Here is a 16,127-nt window from a genome sequence, read left to right on the forward strand (position 1 = left end):
TGCCTCTCACAAGCTGTGTAGTTTCTGGCAAGCTGCTCAAGTTCTCTGGCCTGGTCCAGAAGATGGGACGACTATAATTGACGTAGGCAGGGCTCCATTGACAAAGCACGTTAAGTCTCAGCGTGCAAAACAAGCAATAGAAGGAGATTATTGCTATGCTGGTTCTGAGATGAATCCCTAGCTGAAATATTTGTAGCAATTTTTATTTTATTTATATTTTTACAATTTTTACAATATAGCAAAATGTTTTGTTCACGTCTAATTTATTGATATAAATGAAACAGGAGTAATGAAATAGGATGCATACTTATAATCTAATCACCACCTTTTTTAAGCTTTGATAACGTGCCAGGCATGAGGCTAAGTGTTGGTATATTATTTAATCTTTACAATAATCCACAAGTAGGTATGATATATTTTTTTAAGTCAGGTTTATTGATAATTTATATTGAGTAAAATTCACTTTTATCTATGACTTTTGACAAATATAAATAGTCACATAAATCCCAACACAGTTTAGATACAGAATACAGTATTTCCCAAATCACCCCCAATTCCCCTGTGCTCTTTCAGCCCCTAAGTAATCACTAATTTGATTTCTTTCCCTGTAGCCCTGCCTTTTTCTAGAATGTCATATAATTGGAGCCAAGACATTTTTAAGAATAGTTCTGAATTACACGGAAGGCTACATGCTCCTAAAGCCCCTGCCAGTTCTGAGCCCGAGCAACGTACAACAATAGATTGTACATTATGTTATTTCCAACAACCTTATTAAAAAACTACAACACTGCAGACAAGTCCTCTTTAATGTCACATCCAATCCTAGCCCCCTACCTTTTCCCCTGTAAGAAAGCTGAGAGCTACAATGTCCAACAGCCAGCCAGGCACAGCCAGGGATGTCCATTCCACTCAGAATGGGGGCCAGGGTTCAACTGAAAGGGCCCCATCTCACCAAAGGGCCAGCTCAGTTCCTCACAACTACCAAACAGAGGAAACTGGAATGGATCTCGGGACCTGCAGACCCTAAGCCCAGGCTTGTAACCTTTCCCAGAACCAAGGGCAGAAACCTCCTCCAAGCAGGGCAGGCATCTGCAAGAGAGTTGACCCTAATCACAGACTTGCAACCAGGATGTGGCTTTCAACTTGTCAGGTGTCCCCATTCCAGCTTCTCTTCTCACACCTTGATTTCCAGAATGTTTCTTTAACAGCTCCCACCCACAGGGAGAAAGCCAGCGTGGGGCTGGAGCAGTCAGCACTATCGGGAGGACTAAGACGGGGAGTTTGCCTAGGCGGCAGTGTGGGGCCACGCTGCTGCTGTGAATGAGGACAAGGACCTAGTACACTTCATTGCCTTTCCCATGTCTGACAGTCTCTCCCAGCTAAGCTCATTCAGCTAAGATAAGCTCATACTGGGGAGACAGAGGCTGCCAGCTGGCTTCCCTCCTCCCCTTCTTTTTTAGTATTAGAACAAATGGCCACCCAGCTAGAAAACCACCTTTCTCGGGCTCCATTCCAGCTGTGTGCTGTATGCCATAGCCAGGGGGACATAAATGGAGGTGACATGTGGAGCTTCTGTGAAGTCTCTTTTAAGAGTCAGTGGGGTAAATGTGGGGACAGGAGTGGGTGGTTGTGTGCTATTGCTTGGAATTCAGATGTGATGGCTGGAGCTCTCACAATCATCTTGTCACTAAAACCAGCATGAGAATGGGGCTAACACAGAGGAAAGTGGGGCTAAGAGTTAGAGAAAGAAACCAAGTCCTTATGACAACTTTTTAAAACTCCTAGAACAGGGGCGGCACCTGTGGCTCAAGGAGTAGGGCGCCAGTCCCATATGCCGGAGGTGGCGGGTTCAAACCCAGCCCCGGCCAAAAACCACAAAAAAAAAAAAAAAAAAAAAACCTCCTAGAACAAGTTGTGCCTGAAGCCAGCATCCTTTAACTTTTCAGTTATTTGAGCAAATAACTTCCACCTCCCGTACCCCAACTTCCTCCCCACAACCAGTTTGAATAAGTTTGGCTCCTTACAACCTAGAGTCTCTATACAAGACTTATCATTTTTATTCTGTTTGTATTCTACAACCCCCCTCTCCCCCCCTGCGCAAATGATAACCTTCAAAGTCAGTGTCTCCTGAAGAAAACGCACACTCAACAAGCATAGAATACTTTCCCTGTGTCCTCCTCCCTACTGTCATTTACCTGCCTGGGACATCTAGGAGTGGTGAGGGACTCTGCAAGGAAGGATTAGAGGACCAGCTTTTCTACAGCTCAAGATGGGGACAGACTGCTGTAAATCTGAGACATTACTGAGATGGGTTTGGATCATAATCCCAAAAGACACAGTCTTAAATGGCATTATCCTGAATGCTGAAATCCCAAAAGATCCAATTCCCTGAAGTCTAAAACCTCTAATGTTTTGTAAAGTCCTGAAAATCCTAATTACAGGACAGCTGCATCCTGTCAGACCAGCTCTTATGAACCATCTTCATGCAACCTCCCATAATCCATCCCTATAACACACTTGTTCTTAGGTCAAATTTTCTCTTTAGTTTTTTGGGGTTTTCCCTTATTTGGTTTTTCCCCCCACTTATTTAAAATTGTCAGCATTATCTTTTACAATATGTGCTATATTTCTTCTAGGCATCATTTCCAATACTGGAGGCATAAATTACACGGAGACTTTGACAGAGTCCTAATTCATTTTATGCTTTTTTATGTATTTTGGGCAAACACGACCCCATAAAAGTGCATTATCACATTGTTGACTTTATGCGTGATCATTGTGGGTCTACATAAAAGCACTGAAATGTCCTTAATAAGTGAAGAGATGTCTTTTTTGCATTTTCTTTTTTTTTTTGTAGAGACAGAGTCTAACTGTACCGCCCTCGGGTAGAGTGCTGTGGCGTCACACGGCTCACAGCAACCTCTAACTCTTGGGCTTACGCGATTCTCTTGCCTCAGCCTCCCAAGCAGCTGGGACTACAGGCGCCCGCCACAACGCCCGGCTATTTTTTTGTTGCAGTTTGGCCGGGGCTGGGTTTGAACCCGCCACCCTCGGCATATGGGGCCGGCGCCCTACTCACTGAGCCACAGGCGCCGCCCTTTTTTGCATTTTCAAAAGATAAAATTTCTCAAGATCAGGTGGTGCCTGGGGCTCAGTGAGTAGGGCACTGGCCCCATATACCGAGAGTGGCATGTTCGAACCCGGCCCCAGCCAAACTGCAACAAAAAAATAGCCAGGTGTTATGGCAGGTGCCTGTAGTCCCAGCGACTCGGGAGGCTGAGGCAAGAGAATCGCCTAAGCCCAAGAGCTGGAGGTTGCTGTGAGCTATGACAGCACAGCACTCTACCAAGGGTGACAAAGTGAGACCTGTCACTTAAAAAAAAAAAAAAAAAAAAAAGTTTTTTTCCTAAGATCTCAGCCCTTTGGCAGACTACATCCATGGTGATAACCCATCATCGTGCTTGATCCATCTCTTCAAAAAACCTAGGTTATACATTGTGTTATTTCCAACAGCCACAGTCATAAAAGTGGGTGCACACAATTATCACCCCCAGCAACATATGTTTACACCTTTCCCTCCTTGACCCATTTCTTTAGGAATATGGCTTAGCTACTCACAGCTGTTATACCTGTGTGGCCATCAACAGTCCACCTGTGTGTCTATGCTCACAGAAATGTGTATTATCATTATTGCCTATTGTATTGTGCAAAGCGGCTTAGGAAGCGGTCCATCATGCTTTTATGTTTCTCCAATAAACCCCCTTTTAAGATGTAAATAAATATGTCATCAATATTTTTAATAATTTTTCCAGAATTATATTTCTGGGATTTTGATCTTTTAAAATAATTGTTCTTCCTGGGATTTTAGACCTAAGGGATTTTGATCTTCCAAGATTTCAACATTGAGGGTTATAGAGTTTGGGACTATGTCCTTCAGGATTATGATCTGCTCCTTCCTGAGATAAATACTCAAGGAAAAATACCTTCTTCATAATAAAAAAGTGGCTCAGTAGTGCAACATTACACCAAAGGCCTCTCCTCTCTTGAACCATCCCAGAATCCTCGACTCACCATTCAAACTTCCAGGGCCCCAGACCCTCAGCCTTTCTTCACTCGTGCCCTGCAGGCTGGCAGGAGCAGGGGATGATATGGGACCGACATCAATTAGGAGTACTGTCACCCAGAACTGGGTTCACACTCTCTAAGTGTCAGTCTAATCAAAGGGGAAACAGATACTCCTCATTGACACTCGAGGACTAAATGAGGGTAATATATGTGAAAACAGCTACCATAACCTCTGGCATATAGTAACTATTCACAAAGGAACAGTCACTCTATTGTCACTGTTAATGGTCAAGCTTGCCCAGGATGTTGAGACTTGACAACGACCCTACTGCGCATTTATAAAATGGGAAAACGGGTGGGTATCCCCACTTTTCAGAGAACGTCCCTCAGGTGTCTCTGTTTCATCTCCTCAGAGTGTTGAGGGGTCAGGCAAAACAGGCATCACACCAATCGTACAGTCAAGAAAGCCTGCGAGGGCGAGTGACCAGTTCAGGGACACACGGTTTCTGGAACAGGGCGGGCTGGTCTTCCAGCGCACATCCTGCATTCTCTCCAAGAACCCAAAGCAGGCTGAGAGGCAGAGTCCTCCCCACCCGGGCAACTCCCTGGATCAAGGAAGACTCACCCAGCATGATGGCGTCCACAGCTCCCCCAGGGCAGAACTCGATCATGATCTGCAGAAAACACAAAGCAAAGTAACAATAAGTAGGGGCAGCCAGCCCTTGAGACGGGGAGACCCCCAGAACCAAGCAAGCCCAGCCCCACCTGGGCAGGGGCCACCAGTGCCTGAGGCCTCAATGACCGCTGCCCCCAGCCTTCCTCTGCCTACCTCAGGGGCCTGTCCAGCTGCCTGGTCCTTACTCCCCGAGTCAGCCCCAACCCTCTTAGGACACTCTGATGCGCAGAGTTGTTGGGTGCTTCATTTTTCAGAAACAGAGAAACCAAGTTGCCAGGGAAATGTGAAGCTTCCAAAAACAGCCTTTTCGGCCAAGTCTGTACCCCCCTCTCTCCCCTCCAGCCTCCCGATGGGTGCCTGTCACCTGCCTGGTCTCCTGGGTGCCACAGCCAAGAGCCTTTAAAGATGCCTCCCCCACCCCCATAGGCCAGCTGAGTCCTCACAGAATCCCAGCACCTGTCTCTTGCCTTTCTCCATCCTCTACAGTCCCAACCTCTTCTGGCTCAGACCATCAGGGCCTTAAAGTCAGCTCAGATGGAGAAATTAAGGCCCGGAAAGGGGATTACCTGAGCAAGACCACATGGGTTGTTCCTGGACCGAAAGCAGGTTTCCTACACCCAAGTCACTCATTTATTTCATTTATTCACCTTCCAGCGACTACGCCTAACAGTGGCACGCCCAGGGAGAAAATCAGACCCAGCCCCAAAGGGGTTTCCAGGCCAGTGGAGGGACAGAAAGGACAATTAAGAGTGCCACATGCTGGCTCAGCGCCTGTAGCTCAGCGGCTAGGGCACCAGCCACATACGCCGGAGCTGGTGGGTTCTGCCAAACAACGACAACTACAACCAAAAAAAAAAAAAAAGCCAGGTATTGTGGCGGGCACCTGTCCCCACTACTTGGGAGGCTGAGGCAAGAGAATTGCTTAAGCCCAAGAGTTCGAGGCTGCTGTGAGCTATGACGCCATAGCACTCTACTGAGTGTGACAAAGTGAGACTGTCGCAAAAAAAAAAGAGTGCCAAGTGCTGTGGGCTCCAACTCAGGGCCCCAGCTCACTCTTTCTGGCCCACTCTGGGCTCTTCTCATATGTACAAAGATACATTCTCTTTTTTCTTAAAATAAGGATACAGGTGGGTGGGGAAGGGGGACAGTGCCACAAGCTTCAAGACACTTCCAGGATCACCTCTTGACACTCAGCTCCTGGGCCTTGCAAAGTCACTTCCACTCAGCCCAGCAAAGGCAGAGGTACTGCCCCGGGGCAGTCAGGGAGACTCATTCTCCCTCCACATAGGAGAGAGACACTCAGCCACAGCCCTGCTAGACCCAAGCCAGTTCTCTAGCCAGAGGAGTGGCCTCCACGTTTCAATGAGGCGTCCAGTTTGTGGCTGACCTTCCAGAAGATTCCTGGCAATGCAAATATGAGGAGGCATGGCTTCAGAGCTAGCCACAGAGAGGCCAAGGTCTAGGTCCAGTGCCCACTGATGTGGCCTCGGGTGAGTCACTGAGTCACTTCGACCATCTGAGCCTGTTTTCTCAGCTGTGAACTGGGGTTGCTGCTGCTGCTCTTAGGGACCCCATCACTGGGCTATACTGGAGGACAAGCCATGCTGGGATATAAGAAACCAGGCAGGTTGCATGGAGCCTTTAATCTGGGCCAGAAATACAAGAGGCCCTGGGTTCTAGGGGGAGCAAGGCAGCCCAGCCCTGCCAGCCTTACCACATTCAGTGGAACACTGCAGGCCTCGGCAGAGAGCTGGGGAAGGTGGCACCCGCCCACTCACACACCATTGCCTGCCAGGGAGAAAGGACACAGCCTCTGAGGCTCCTTCGGTCACTCTGGTTGCGCCAGGTCATCAACATTAGGCCTGATCTCAGCTTCCTTAAACTTCTAATAATACAACAACCTATCACCCTCGAATAAAAGTCATCAAAGACGGCAGTGCCCGTAGTTCAGTGGGTAGGGCGCCGGCCACTACGCCCAGGCTGGCGGGTTCAAACCCAGCCCAGGCCAGCTAAACAACAATGGCAACTGCAACAAAGAAATAGCCGGGCATTGTGGCGGGCGCCTGTAGTCTCAGCCACTGGGGAAGCTGAGGCAAGAGAATCACTTAAGCCCAAGAGCTGGAGATTGCTATGAGCTGTGACACCACAGCACTCTACCAAGGGCCACATAGTGAGACTCTGTCTCAAAAAAAAAAAAAGAAAAGTTGTCAGAGACATATTCATGTCTTGCTGATCCAGAATACCAAGGAAGAAATACTTCTTACTTCTTCTTACTCATTCACATATCTGGTTATTCATTTGTTCACTCTTTTTTTGTTTAACAGGCCTGGGCCGGGTTCGAACTTGTCACCCACAGTGCATAGGGCCAGCACTCTAACCAATGAGGTACAGGCGCCCTATTCACTCTTTTAACCAACTACCGTCCAACTAGGCTTGTTCCCAGAAGTCGGGGAACAGAGGTAACTTGGAAACAGACATTGACCTCTCAAAGCACAGCATATCATTCTGCTTTTTAATAATTCTCTGCTCCACAAAAGAGGAAGAAAAATTCTACTAGTTGCTGGAAAAAAGCTGCAAAAGTCTGACAAATGGAAGAGAAGCAAAACTCAGTTCCCGAGGAAGGTCCCTTACTAGCTGAGTGACCTATAAGGTGGAGAACACCTTAAGCGTCCCAGGAATGACAGCTTACCCAGGCCTAGCAGGTGCCTGGCCCCTGGCTGGGGCTCAGTGAACATGGGCTGTCACTATGATTCCTTCCCTGAACTCAAGGGTTCATTTTTTTCTTGTTTTTTTTTTTCTGTTTCATCTTTTGAGACTCTGTGATCATCTCCCTTCTCACTCAGAAAAATGGAAGTAGGAATCAATGTTTGTGTGCTCTTCCACTGAGTCCTTGCACATCCAAAAGTCCCATCAGCAAACCCAGGTTAGGAACCCTTGCTTAGCTCAACTGCCAGACCTTTCTGTAAAATGGGCTAATATTACATACCTTAGGATTTACTGTAAGGACTGGAGGGGAGAAGGGATGATGTGTGCAAAAACCCAGGCCTGACACACAGTGGAACCTAACAGGGCCAGTCACTCCCACCTTCTCTAGCAGGATACCACCAAAAAGGAAAAGGTTACAGACTTAGGTTTAAGTCCACGTAGCTCCACTTAACTGACTATGTGACTTTAAATAAGTCAATCTCCCTGAACCTCCATTTCCTCATCTGTAAAATGGCATAATAATCTCTGCTTCCAACTTCATTGAGATCATTAATAAGATTACCAACCTGAAAGTACAGCTCGAAAGCCACACAATTAATACGTGTTTGCTGAATGTCTAGCAAATGAAATCACCAGAAAGTTGCACACTTAGATCATGTTACTTAGGTTTCCTACAAAAATATGCCTTCCTCAGAACACATATTTCTCAACACAGCATCAGCTGTTATGAAGGGTCAGAATGAGAAGTGGCCAAACCTAGGCGTTTCCTGCGTTTTTCAGTGAAGCTGCTCCTTACACAACACCCTTACTCAAGGTGCCCATGACTTTTTCTCTCCAGAGGTCAGCACTAAGAAATCTCTTGCATTCTGACAATCTGGTTTGCTTCCTCTTCTGCAGTTCAAGAGCTCCATGACCCCTTGAGCTTCCCTTTTTATTTATTTATTTTTACTTTGTGTGCTGGGAAGCTCTGAGCTAAGTAACCTTCCTTAGGTTTCATTCGGTTCCCAGGACCTACTTGTTTCTTTAGTACATGGGTCCTAACACTTTTTTACCTACAGCTTGTTAGTGGCAGGGGGACTGCAGGGAGCTTATATTATAAACTTGTCAGGGCCTTTATAGAAACCCATGGGGTTAATTAATAAAAGAGTAACCAATCACAGTAAGTAAAATAATAATGGTCAAATGTGTCTCTCGAAAGGCATATGTTGGAAACTTAATCCCCAAAATAAGGGGTTGGGAGGTGAAGCCAAGAGTAAGGCGGAGTGTTTAGGTCACCGGGCTCCACCCTCATGAATGAATGGATTACTGCTGGTTAGTAAAGAGCTTGAGGCTCCTTTCTGCTGGAGCTGCCATCTTCCAGTAATTCACCAAAGTGACAACAAAGGGAAAGAGGAGAGACACCCAACACGTGTCCTCTAGACCTTTTAGAATACATGGAGTTGTTCCTTTGGCCACTTATATGCGAATCTACAAGAGAGGTGATATTGTAGACATCGAGAGAACGGGTACCGTTCGAAATGGCACGCCACACAAACGTCACCTGGCAAACTGGAAGAGTCTACAGTGTTACCGACATGCTGTTGGTATGGTTGTAAACAAACGAATTAAGGGCAAGATTCTTGCCAAGAGGATGAGCGTTTGTATTGAGCATATCAAGCACTCTAAGAGCTGAGACAGCTTCCTGAAATGTGTGAAGAAAAATGATCAGAAAAAGAAGGAAGCCAAAGAGAAAGGGACCTGGGTTCAACTGAAGCTCCAGCCTGCTAAAGCTCACTTTGTGAGAATCAGTGGAAAGGAGCCTGAGCTGCTGGAACCTATTCCCTATGAATTCATGGCATAATCGGTATGAAAAATAAAGGCTACTACTTAAAAAAGAGAGAGAGCTTGAGGCCTGCTCTCTCGTGCATGCCCTCTCGCCCATCTGCTTTCTGCATGGGTTAACACAGCAAGAAGGCCCTCACCAGATAAAGCCCCTTGACTTTGGACGCAGCCTCCAGTACTGCGTGAGCCATATAAATGTCTACCATTTATAAATTACCTAGTCTCAGGTATTCTGTTGAAGCACAAAGCAGACTAAGCCAATAGTAATGACTACAAATGAAACAGTCACCTCAAGTTTTAGGAAGTTATTAAAGATGCACACTTAGAAAAGAGAATGGGGGTGGTGCCTGTGGCTCAAAGGAGTAGGGCGCCAGCCCCATATGCTGCAGGTGGTGGGTTCAAACCCAGCCCCAGCCAAAAACTGCACCAAAAAAAAAAAAAAAGAAAGAAAGAAAGAAAAGAATAGAGAATGGAAGCATATACGTCAACACACAAGGGTGGTCTATACTTTCATGTGTTTTACACATTACATTCAATAAATGCGTTATAAATTTTTATATTAGAAATAAACATGATTTCTATAAATGGAAGAACCGGATTAAAACAGCCCATGGCTACAGTTACATCTATTCTTCTGAAGGAGATGGGGTATCTATGCCTACCCACGATGAAGGCCCCAGTGTGCTAGTCCCTATAACCTCCTGGATAAACGGTGACTCCTCAGAATTGAAAGCTAAGGGCCTCTAAGCCCTCACCAAGCCCCATATCACATAGTTCTAGTGCCAAGGACTGATTCCTTGAACCGGTCAGGGCAGCAACTGGCCAGAGTTTTCCCAGGATCTGGATAAGTGAGATTTGAGATCAGTATAATGCACCAACAACTATCAACTGATGGTCTACAGGTACCAAGAACCCCACACTGCTAGGCAACAGCAGGGGCCACAAAATTGGTATCCAATCAATAAACACTATCTGAGCTTCTGATCTGTGGTAAGCCTGAGGCACAGGGAGCCAGAGTGAATGAGAGAGGTTCCTGCCCTAAGACCACAAGCAGGAGACACAGAGACAAGTGGTATAGGCACAGGACAGCTGTGTCACCCAGAAGCCTTCGGATGCAGTGATTAACCTAGCCTGGAGCTACCCAGGAGAGATTTCCAGAGGAGGCTGACATCAGGCTAGGTTTTTGTTTTGTTTTGCTTTGTTTTTTTGAGACAAGAGTTTCAAGCTGTCGCCCTGGGTAGAGTGCCATAGTGTCGCAGCTCACAGCAACCTCCAACTCTTGTGCTTAAGCAATTCTCTTGCCTCAGCCTCCCAAGTAGCTGGGACTACAGGCACCTGCCACAACATCCAGCTATTTTTTGGTTGTAGTTGTCTTTGTTTGGCAGGCCTGGGCTGGGCTTGAACCTGCTAGCTCCAGTGTATGTGGCTGGCACCCTACCTGCTTGAGCTACAGGCACCGAGCCTAGTTTGGGTTTTTAAAGGGTCAACTTACCAAGTGAAAAGAGAAAGAATATTCCAGGCAGAATATAGCAAGTGCAAAGGTGAGGTGGCACAGAAGAGTGGGGAGAGGGTGGTACAGTGTTCCATGGGGTTCTTTCCAAAGGATGGGAAGAGAGCAGCCAGAAAGGTCAATGGGAACTAGAACTTGAACATCTCAAAGTGTGAACTTTATCCTGAGAGCTGGTGTGCATGTGTGTGTCTGGGGAGATACACCAAAGGATTTAAACGAGGGTGCCGTGGACCAGTTTCTGCTCTAAAAAGGTCCCCTTGATGTAGGTCTCTAAGGGCTGGAAAGAAGGGGATCAGTGAATTTGGGACAAATAGCGCAGAGGCCATGTTATTAGCCCTGGAGCCCTGGGCATCAAGGCTGCCTCCTCCACACACAGCACTTCTTCCTTCACCCTTGTGAAACAGCCGTGAGAGCTGGGTGGGACTTACCCATCCCCAGCCAGAGAAGAGTAGAAAGGAGGGAGCTAAGTCAACCAGGGGAATTTTCCGCCTCTTGTCCCATTTAGGGCTGGTCTAATGAGAGCTTAGCTGGTGAGTTGTGGCTTAATAGTGCAGATACCATGATGTCTCATTCCAGAGCCAATTAGGAAGCATGCAACTTTGATGGTTGTAGGCAGCCACCTTGCAACCAAGAGAGAAGCTAGCGTGACGACAAAGCCGAGGCAGAGGGAAGGTCAGAGGGACTCACAGGAAAATGGGGAGCACATCTGGCTCAAACCCCACCGCCCTCTTGACTTTTCACGTAGAATGTGCCAGCCAATTAATTTCTTCAGCTGTTAGCAGATTAGTTTGAATTGAGGATTACTATTACCTTGTTACTCAAAAGTTACTATTACTTGTTACCAAAAGTGCCTGATCTCCTACTTGGTAGGAGAGGATGAGTATGAATTAGGGCAATGAAAGAGGAGGGCAAGGATGCCAATTCATTGGGTGAATAAGATTTTCCAGGAAATACCTAGAGAATAATCACATTATCCAGGTGGTAGCCTCCAGCTACCAGTTTTAGATGTGGCTAAAAACGCTACAGCAGTGATTCTCAAACTTGAAAGTGCCTCAGACCCACTTGGAGTACTTGTTAAAAGAGATCACTGGGGCGGCGCCTGTGGCTCAGTGAGCAGGGCACCAGCCCCATATACCGAGGGTGGCAGGTTCAAACCCAGGCCCGGCCAAAACTGCAACAAAAAAATAGCCTGGCATTGTGGCGGGCGCCTGTAGTCCCAGCTACTTGGGAGGCTGAGGCAGGAGAATCACCTAAGCCCAGGAGTTGGAGGTTGCTGTGAGCTGTGTGACGCCACGGCACTGTACCGAGAGCGATAAGGTGAGACTCTGTCTCTACAAAAAAAAAGAGAGAGATCACTGGATCCCACTTCAGAGTTTCTGATTCAGTAGGTTTGGCGTAGGGTCTGAGATTCCCGTTTGTAACAGGTACTCAGATGCTACTGATGCTGGTGGTCCCTGCACCTCATTTTGAGACCTCCTGCTAAACAGGAATGCACAAAGGAATGAGCGGCCTTGACCTCGGGACCACGTCTCTTCTCCTTTTAACAAAAAATGTAATGCAAGATGGTGGCAGAGAAGCTCAGGGGCAAACCAGCAGAAGTACTTACTGTCTTTTATGCTCCTTGGTATTCTGAATTTCATCTTTGGTATTCTTTTTGCTTCTTGGCTCAAACCAGACAGCTAGAGACTTTGGTAGGATGTAAGATCATCCCTGTCGGCCTTTACCAAGATGGTTTGAGAAGCATAAGATATTCAAAAGAAGCTTTAGGGAATCTGTATCTGTACCATTAAAGACAATACTGGAGTCAGTTTCAATGAGTATTGAGTATATTCAATAAAATAAGTATAATTTTTTTTTTTTTGGAGGCAGAGTCTCACTTTGTCATCCTCAGTAGAGTACTGTGGTATCACAGCTCACAGCAACCTCAAACTCTTGGGCTCAAGTGATTCTCTTGCCTCAGCCTCCCAAGTAGCTGGAACTACAGGCACCTGTCACAACACCCGGCTATATTTAGAGATGGGGTCTTGCTCTTATTCAAGCTGGTCTCAAACCTGTGAGCTCAGGCAATCCACCCACCTAGGCCTCCCAGAATGCTAGGAATACAGGCATAAGCCACCACACCCGGCCAAAAAAATAAATATAATTATTTATATAACCTCCCATCTTAAAAAAAAAAAAAACCTGTGAGGGCCTTTGAGTATGTGTCAAGAGGGAGTTGGTAAAGATCAGATGGGTAGAAATGACACTAAAAACACAAGCAACAACAAAAAAAGCTTATGTTGGATTTCATCAATATTAAAAAAGTCTGAATCAAAGGGCAGTATCAAGAAAATGAAAAGATAATGCAAAAAAGAAGATATTTGCAAATTATACATCTGATAAAGGACTCATATCCGGAATATATAAAGAATACTTACCATCCAATAATAAAAGAGAAAATAACCCAATTTAAAAATGGACAAAGAATTTGAATATTTTTCCAAAGAAGTACAAATGGCCAATAAGCACGTGAAAAGATGTTGAATGGCAGCTAGTCATTAGGGAAATGCTGATCAAAACTGCAGTGAGATACCACTTCACATATGCTAGAATGCCTAGAATTATCAAGATGAACAACTGCGGCTAACTGAACACTCCTTTCCTCATGGAGGCCTTGTATGCAATGGCCACAAACAGCAGCCTCCTTGGTTGCGTATGCAGCCTGTTGCTTGTATGGGTTGCTCTAAGGGACCTTGGAGACAGTCCTTCACAATATACGTTCATGTATTAGACCTGGGGCTGTCCCCCGTCCAGGCTTTGGAAAGTCCCGGTGCACTGTGGCCAGCGTTCACATCGGGCTAAGTCATCATGTCTATCTGCACCCAACTGCAGAACAAGGAGCATGTGATTAAGGTTCTCTGCAGGGCCAAGTTCAAGTTCCCTAGCCTCCAGAAGATGCACATCTCAAAGAACTAGGGCTTTACCAAGTTTAATGCATATGAATTTGAAGACATGCTAGCTGAAGCATGTGGGATCCCCAGAAGCCTATAGGATCAAATATACTCCCAATCATGGCCCCCTGGACAAGGGGCAGGCCCTGCACCCACGACAGCGTCCACTGTGTTACCGCCTCATTTGTGCCAACCAATAAATCCTACTTCCTGTTTAAAAATCAGGACTAAGGCAAGGATGCCTGCTTTCACCTCTTTTATTCAACATAGTACTGGAAGTCCTGGCTAGCATATTTAGGCAAGGAAATGAAATAAAAGGTATTTAAATTGAAAAGGAGAAATAAAACTATCTCTGTTTGTAGACAACATGATCTTATATCTAGAAGACCCTACAGGTTACACACAAAAAATTTTAATTAATAAGTAAATTAAGTAAAGTTGCAAGATATAAAATCAGCACACAAAAATCAATTGTGTTTCCATGCACTGAAAATGAACGACCCCAAAAAGGAAATTAAGAAAACAATTCCATTTATAATAGCGTAAAAAAGAAGAAAATATTTAGGAATATTAAGGTACATTCTTAAAGAATGCTCGGCAGGAAGAAAGAGAAGAAAGGGCTTGGTACCTGTGGCTCAAATGGCTAAGTAGTAATACTTTGCGGGCCACATACACCTGAACTGGTGGGTTTGAATCCAGCCCGGCACCAAACACAATGACGGCTGCAACCAAAAAACAGCCGGGCATTGTGGCAGGTGCCTGTAGTCCCAGCTACTTGGGAAGCAGAGGCAGGAGACTCGCTTGAGCCCAGGAGTTTGAGGTTGCTGTGAGCTGTGATGCCATGGCACTCTACCCAGGGTGACAGTTTGAGGCTCTGTCTCAAAAAAAAAAAAAAAAAAACAGGAAGAAAGGAATAAATTTAACCAAGGAGGTAAAAGACTTGTACACCAAAAACAATAAAGATGACACAATTAAGATGACGTGAAATTCACGTCCATTCGATGGAAAGACTTAATGTTATTAAGATGTCAATACCACCCAACAGAAGGGTCGTATGGGTTGAATACAATCCTGCTGTTTCACGATTCGGTTACAATCCTCATCAATCCTAACAGTATCTTTAGAGAAATAGAAAAATCTGTTGTAAAATTTACGTGGACTCATAAAGGACCCCAACAACCAAAATCATCTTGAAAAAGAACAACAAAGCTGGAGGTCTCATACTACCTGATTTCAAAGTATTACTACAAAGCTAAAGTAATTAATACAATCCTGGCATAAAGACAGACATATAGACCAACAGACTAGAACAGAGAGCTCAGAAATAAACCCCTGCATATATGGTCAAATGATTTTTGGCAAGGATGCCAAGACCACTGGAAGGGAAGGAACAGTCTTTTCAATGAATGGGTTGAGAAAACTGGATATGCACATGAAAGAGAAAGAAGGACTCTTACCTGAAGCCATACATAAAAATCAACTCAAAATGGATTAAAAGTTAAATGTAAAACTTGAAATTGCGGGCGGCGCCTGTGGCTCAAGGAGTAGGGCGCCGGTCCCATATGCCAGAGGTGGCAGGTTCAAACCCAGCCCCGGCCCAAAAAAAAAAAAAAAAAAAAAAAAAAAAACCATGTCTGAAATATTAAATAGAAAATTCTTGGGCGGTGCCTGTGGCTCAGTCGGTAAGGTGCCGGCCCCATATACCGAGGGTGGCGGCAAACTGCAACCAAAAAATAGCCGGGCGTTGTGGCGGGCGCCTGTAGTCCCAGCTACTCGGGAGGCTGAGGCAAGAGAATCACTTAAGCCCAGGAGTTGGAGGTTGTTGGGAGCTGTGTGAAGCCATGGCACTCTACCGAGGGCCATAAAGTGAGACTCTGTCTCTACACAAAAAAAAAAAAAAAAAAACTTGAAATTGCAAAACTCCTAGAAGAAAACACAGAGGGAAAACTTCACATCATTGATCTTGGAAATGACTTCATGGATAAGACCCGGAAAAACAGGCAAAAAATAAAAAAATAAACAAGTGGGACTACATAAAAAAAAAAAAAAAAAAAAGCTTCTGAACAGTAAAGCAAACAATCAACAGAGTGAAAAGGCAACCTTACAGAATGGGGGTGGGGGAATATTTTCAAACTATATATTTAATAAGGGGTTAATGTCCAAAACATATAAGGAACACCTACAACTTAATATCAAAAATACCTAATACGCTGATTAAAAAATGGACTAAAGGCATTTAACTAAGAGGTATATGAAAAGATGCTCAACATCACTCATCATCAGGGAAATGCAAATCAAAACCACAATGAGACATCATTTTACACCTGTTAGAACTGCTATTATAAAAAAAGAAAAGACCCAACAAGTGTTGGTGACTGTGTGGAGAAAAGGGAACCCTATGCACTGTTGGTGGAAATAC

General features: G+C 45.3%; 1 protein-coding gene and 1 pseudogene across 3 annotated transcripts in view; one reads left to right on the top strand and one right to left on the bottom strand.

The window, feature by feature from the left end:
• Positions 1 to 16,127, bottom strand: part of STK10 (serine/threonine kinase 10) — a 140,831-nt gene that overhangs the window by 78,492 nt on the left and 46,212 nt on the right. For 2 of the 3 annotated variants that reach the window (XM_053567350.1, XM_053567351.1), the window contains exon 3: positions 4,691 to 4,739. In XM_053567350.1, coding sequence (XP_053423325.1) covers positions 4,691 to 4,739 — 49 coding nt within the window. Of the gene's footprint in view, positions 1 to 4,690; positions 4,740 to 6,455; positions 6,480 to 16,127 lie in introns of those variants that run through there. The other variant, XM_053567352.1, reaches the window with a different exon arrangement.
• On the top strand, positions 13,395 to 13,522 carry LOC128569407 (uncharacterized; annotated as a pseudogene).

This window comes from Nycticebus coucang, chromosome 17, assembly GCF_027406575.1.
Source record: "Nycticebus coucang isolate mNycCou1 chromosome 17, mNycCou1.pri, whole genome shotgun sequence".
NCBI classification, from domain to species: Eukaryota; Metazoa; Chordata; class Mammalia; order Primates; family Lorisidae; genus Nycticebus; species Nycticebus coucang.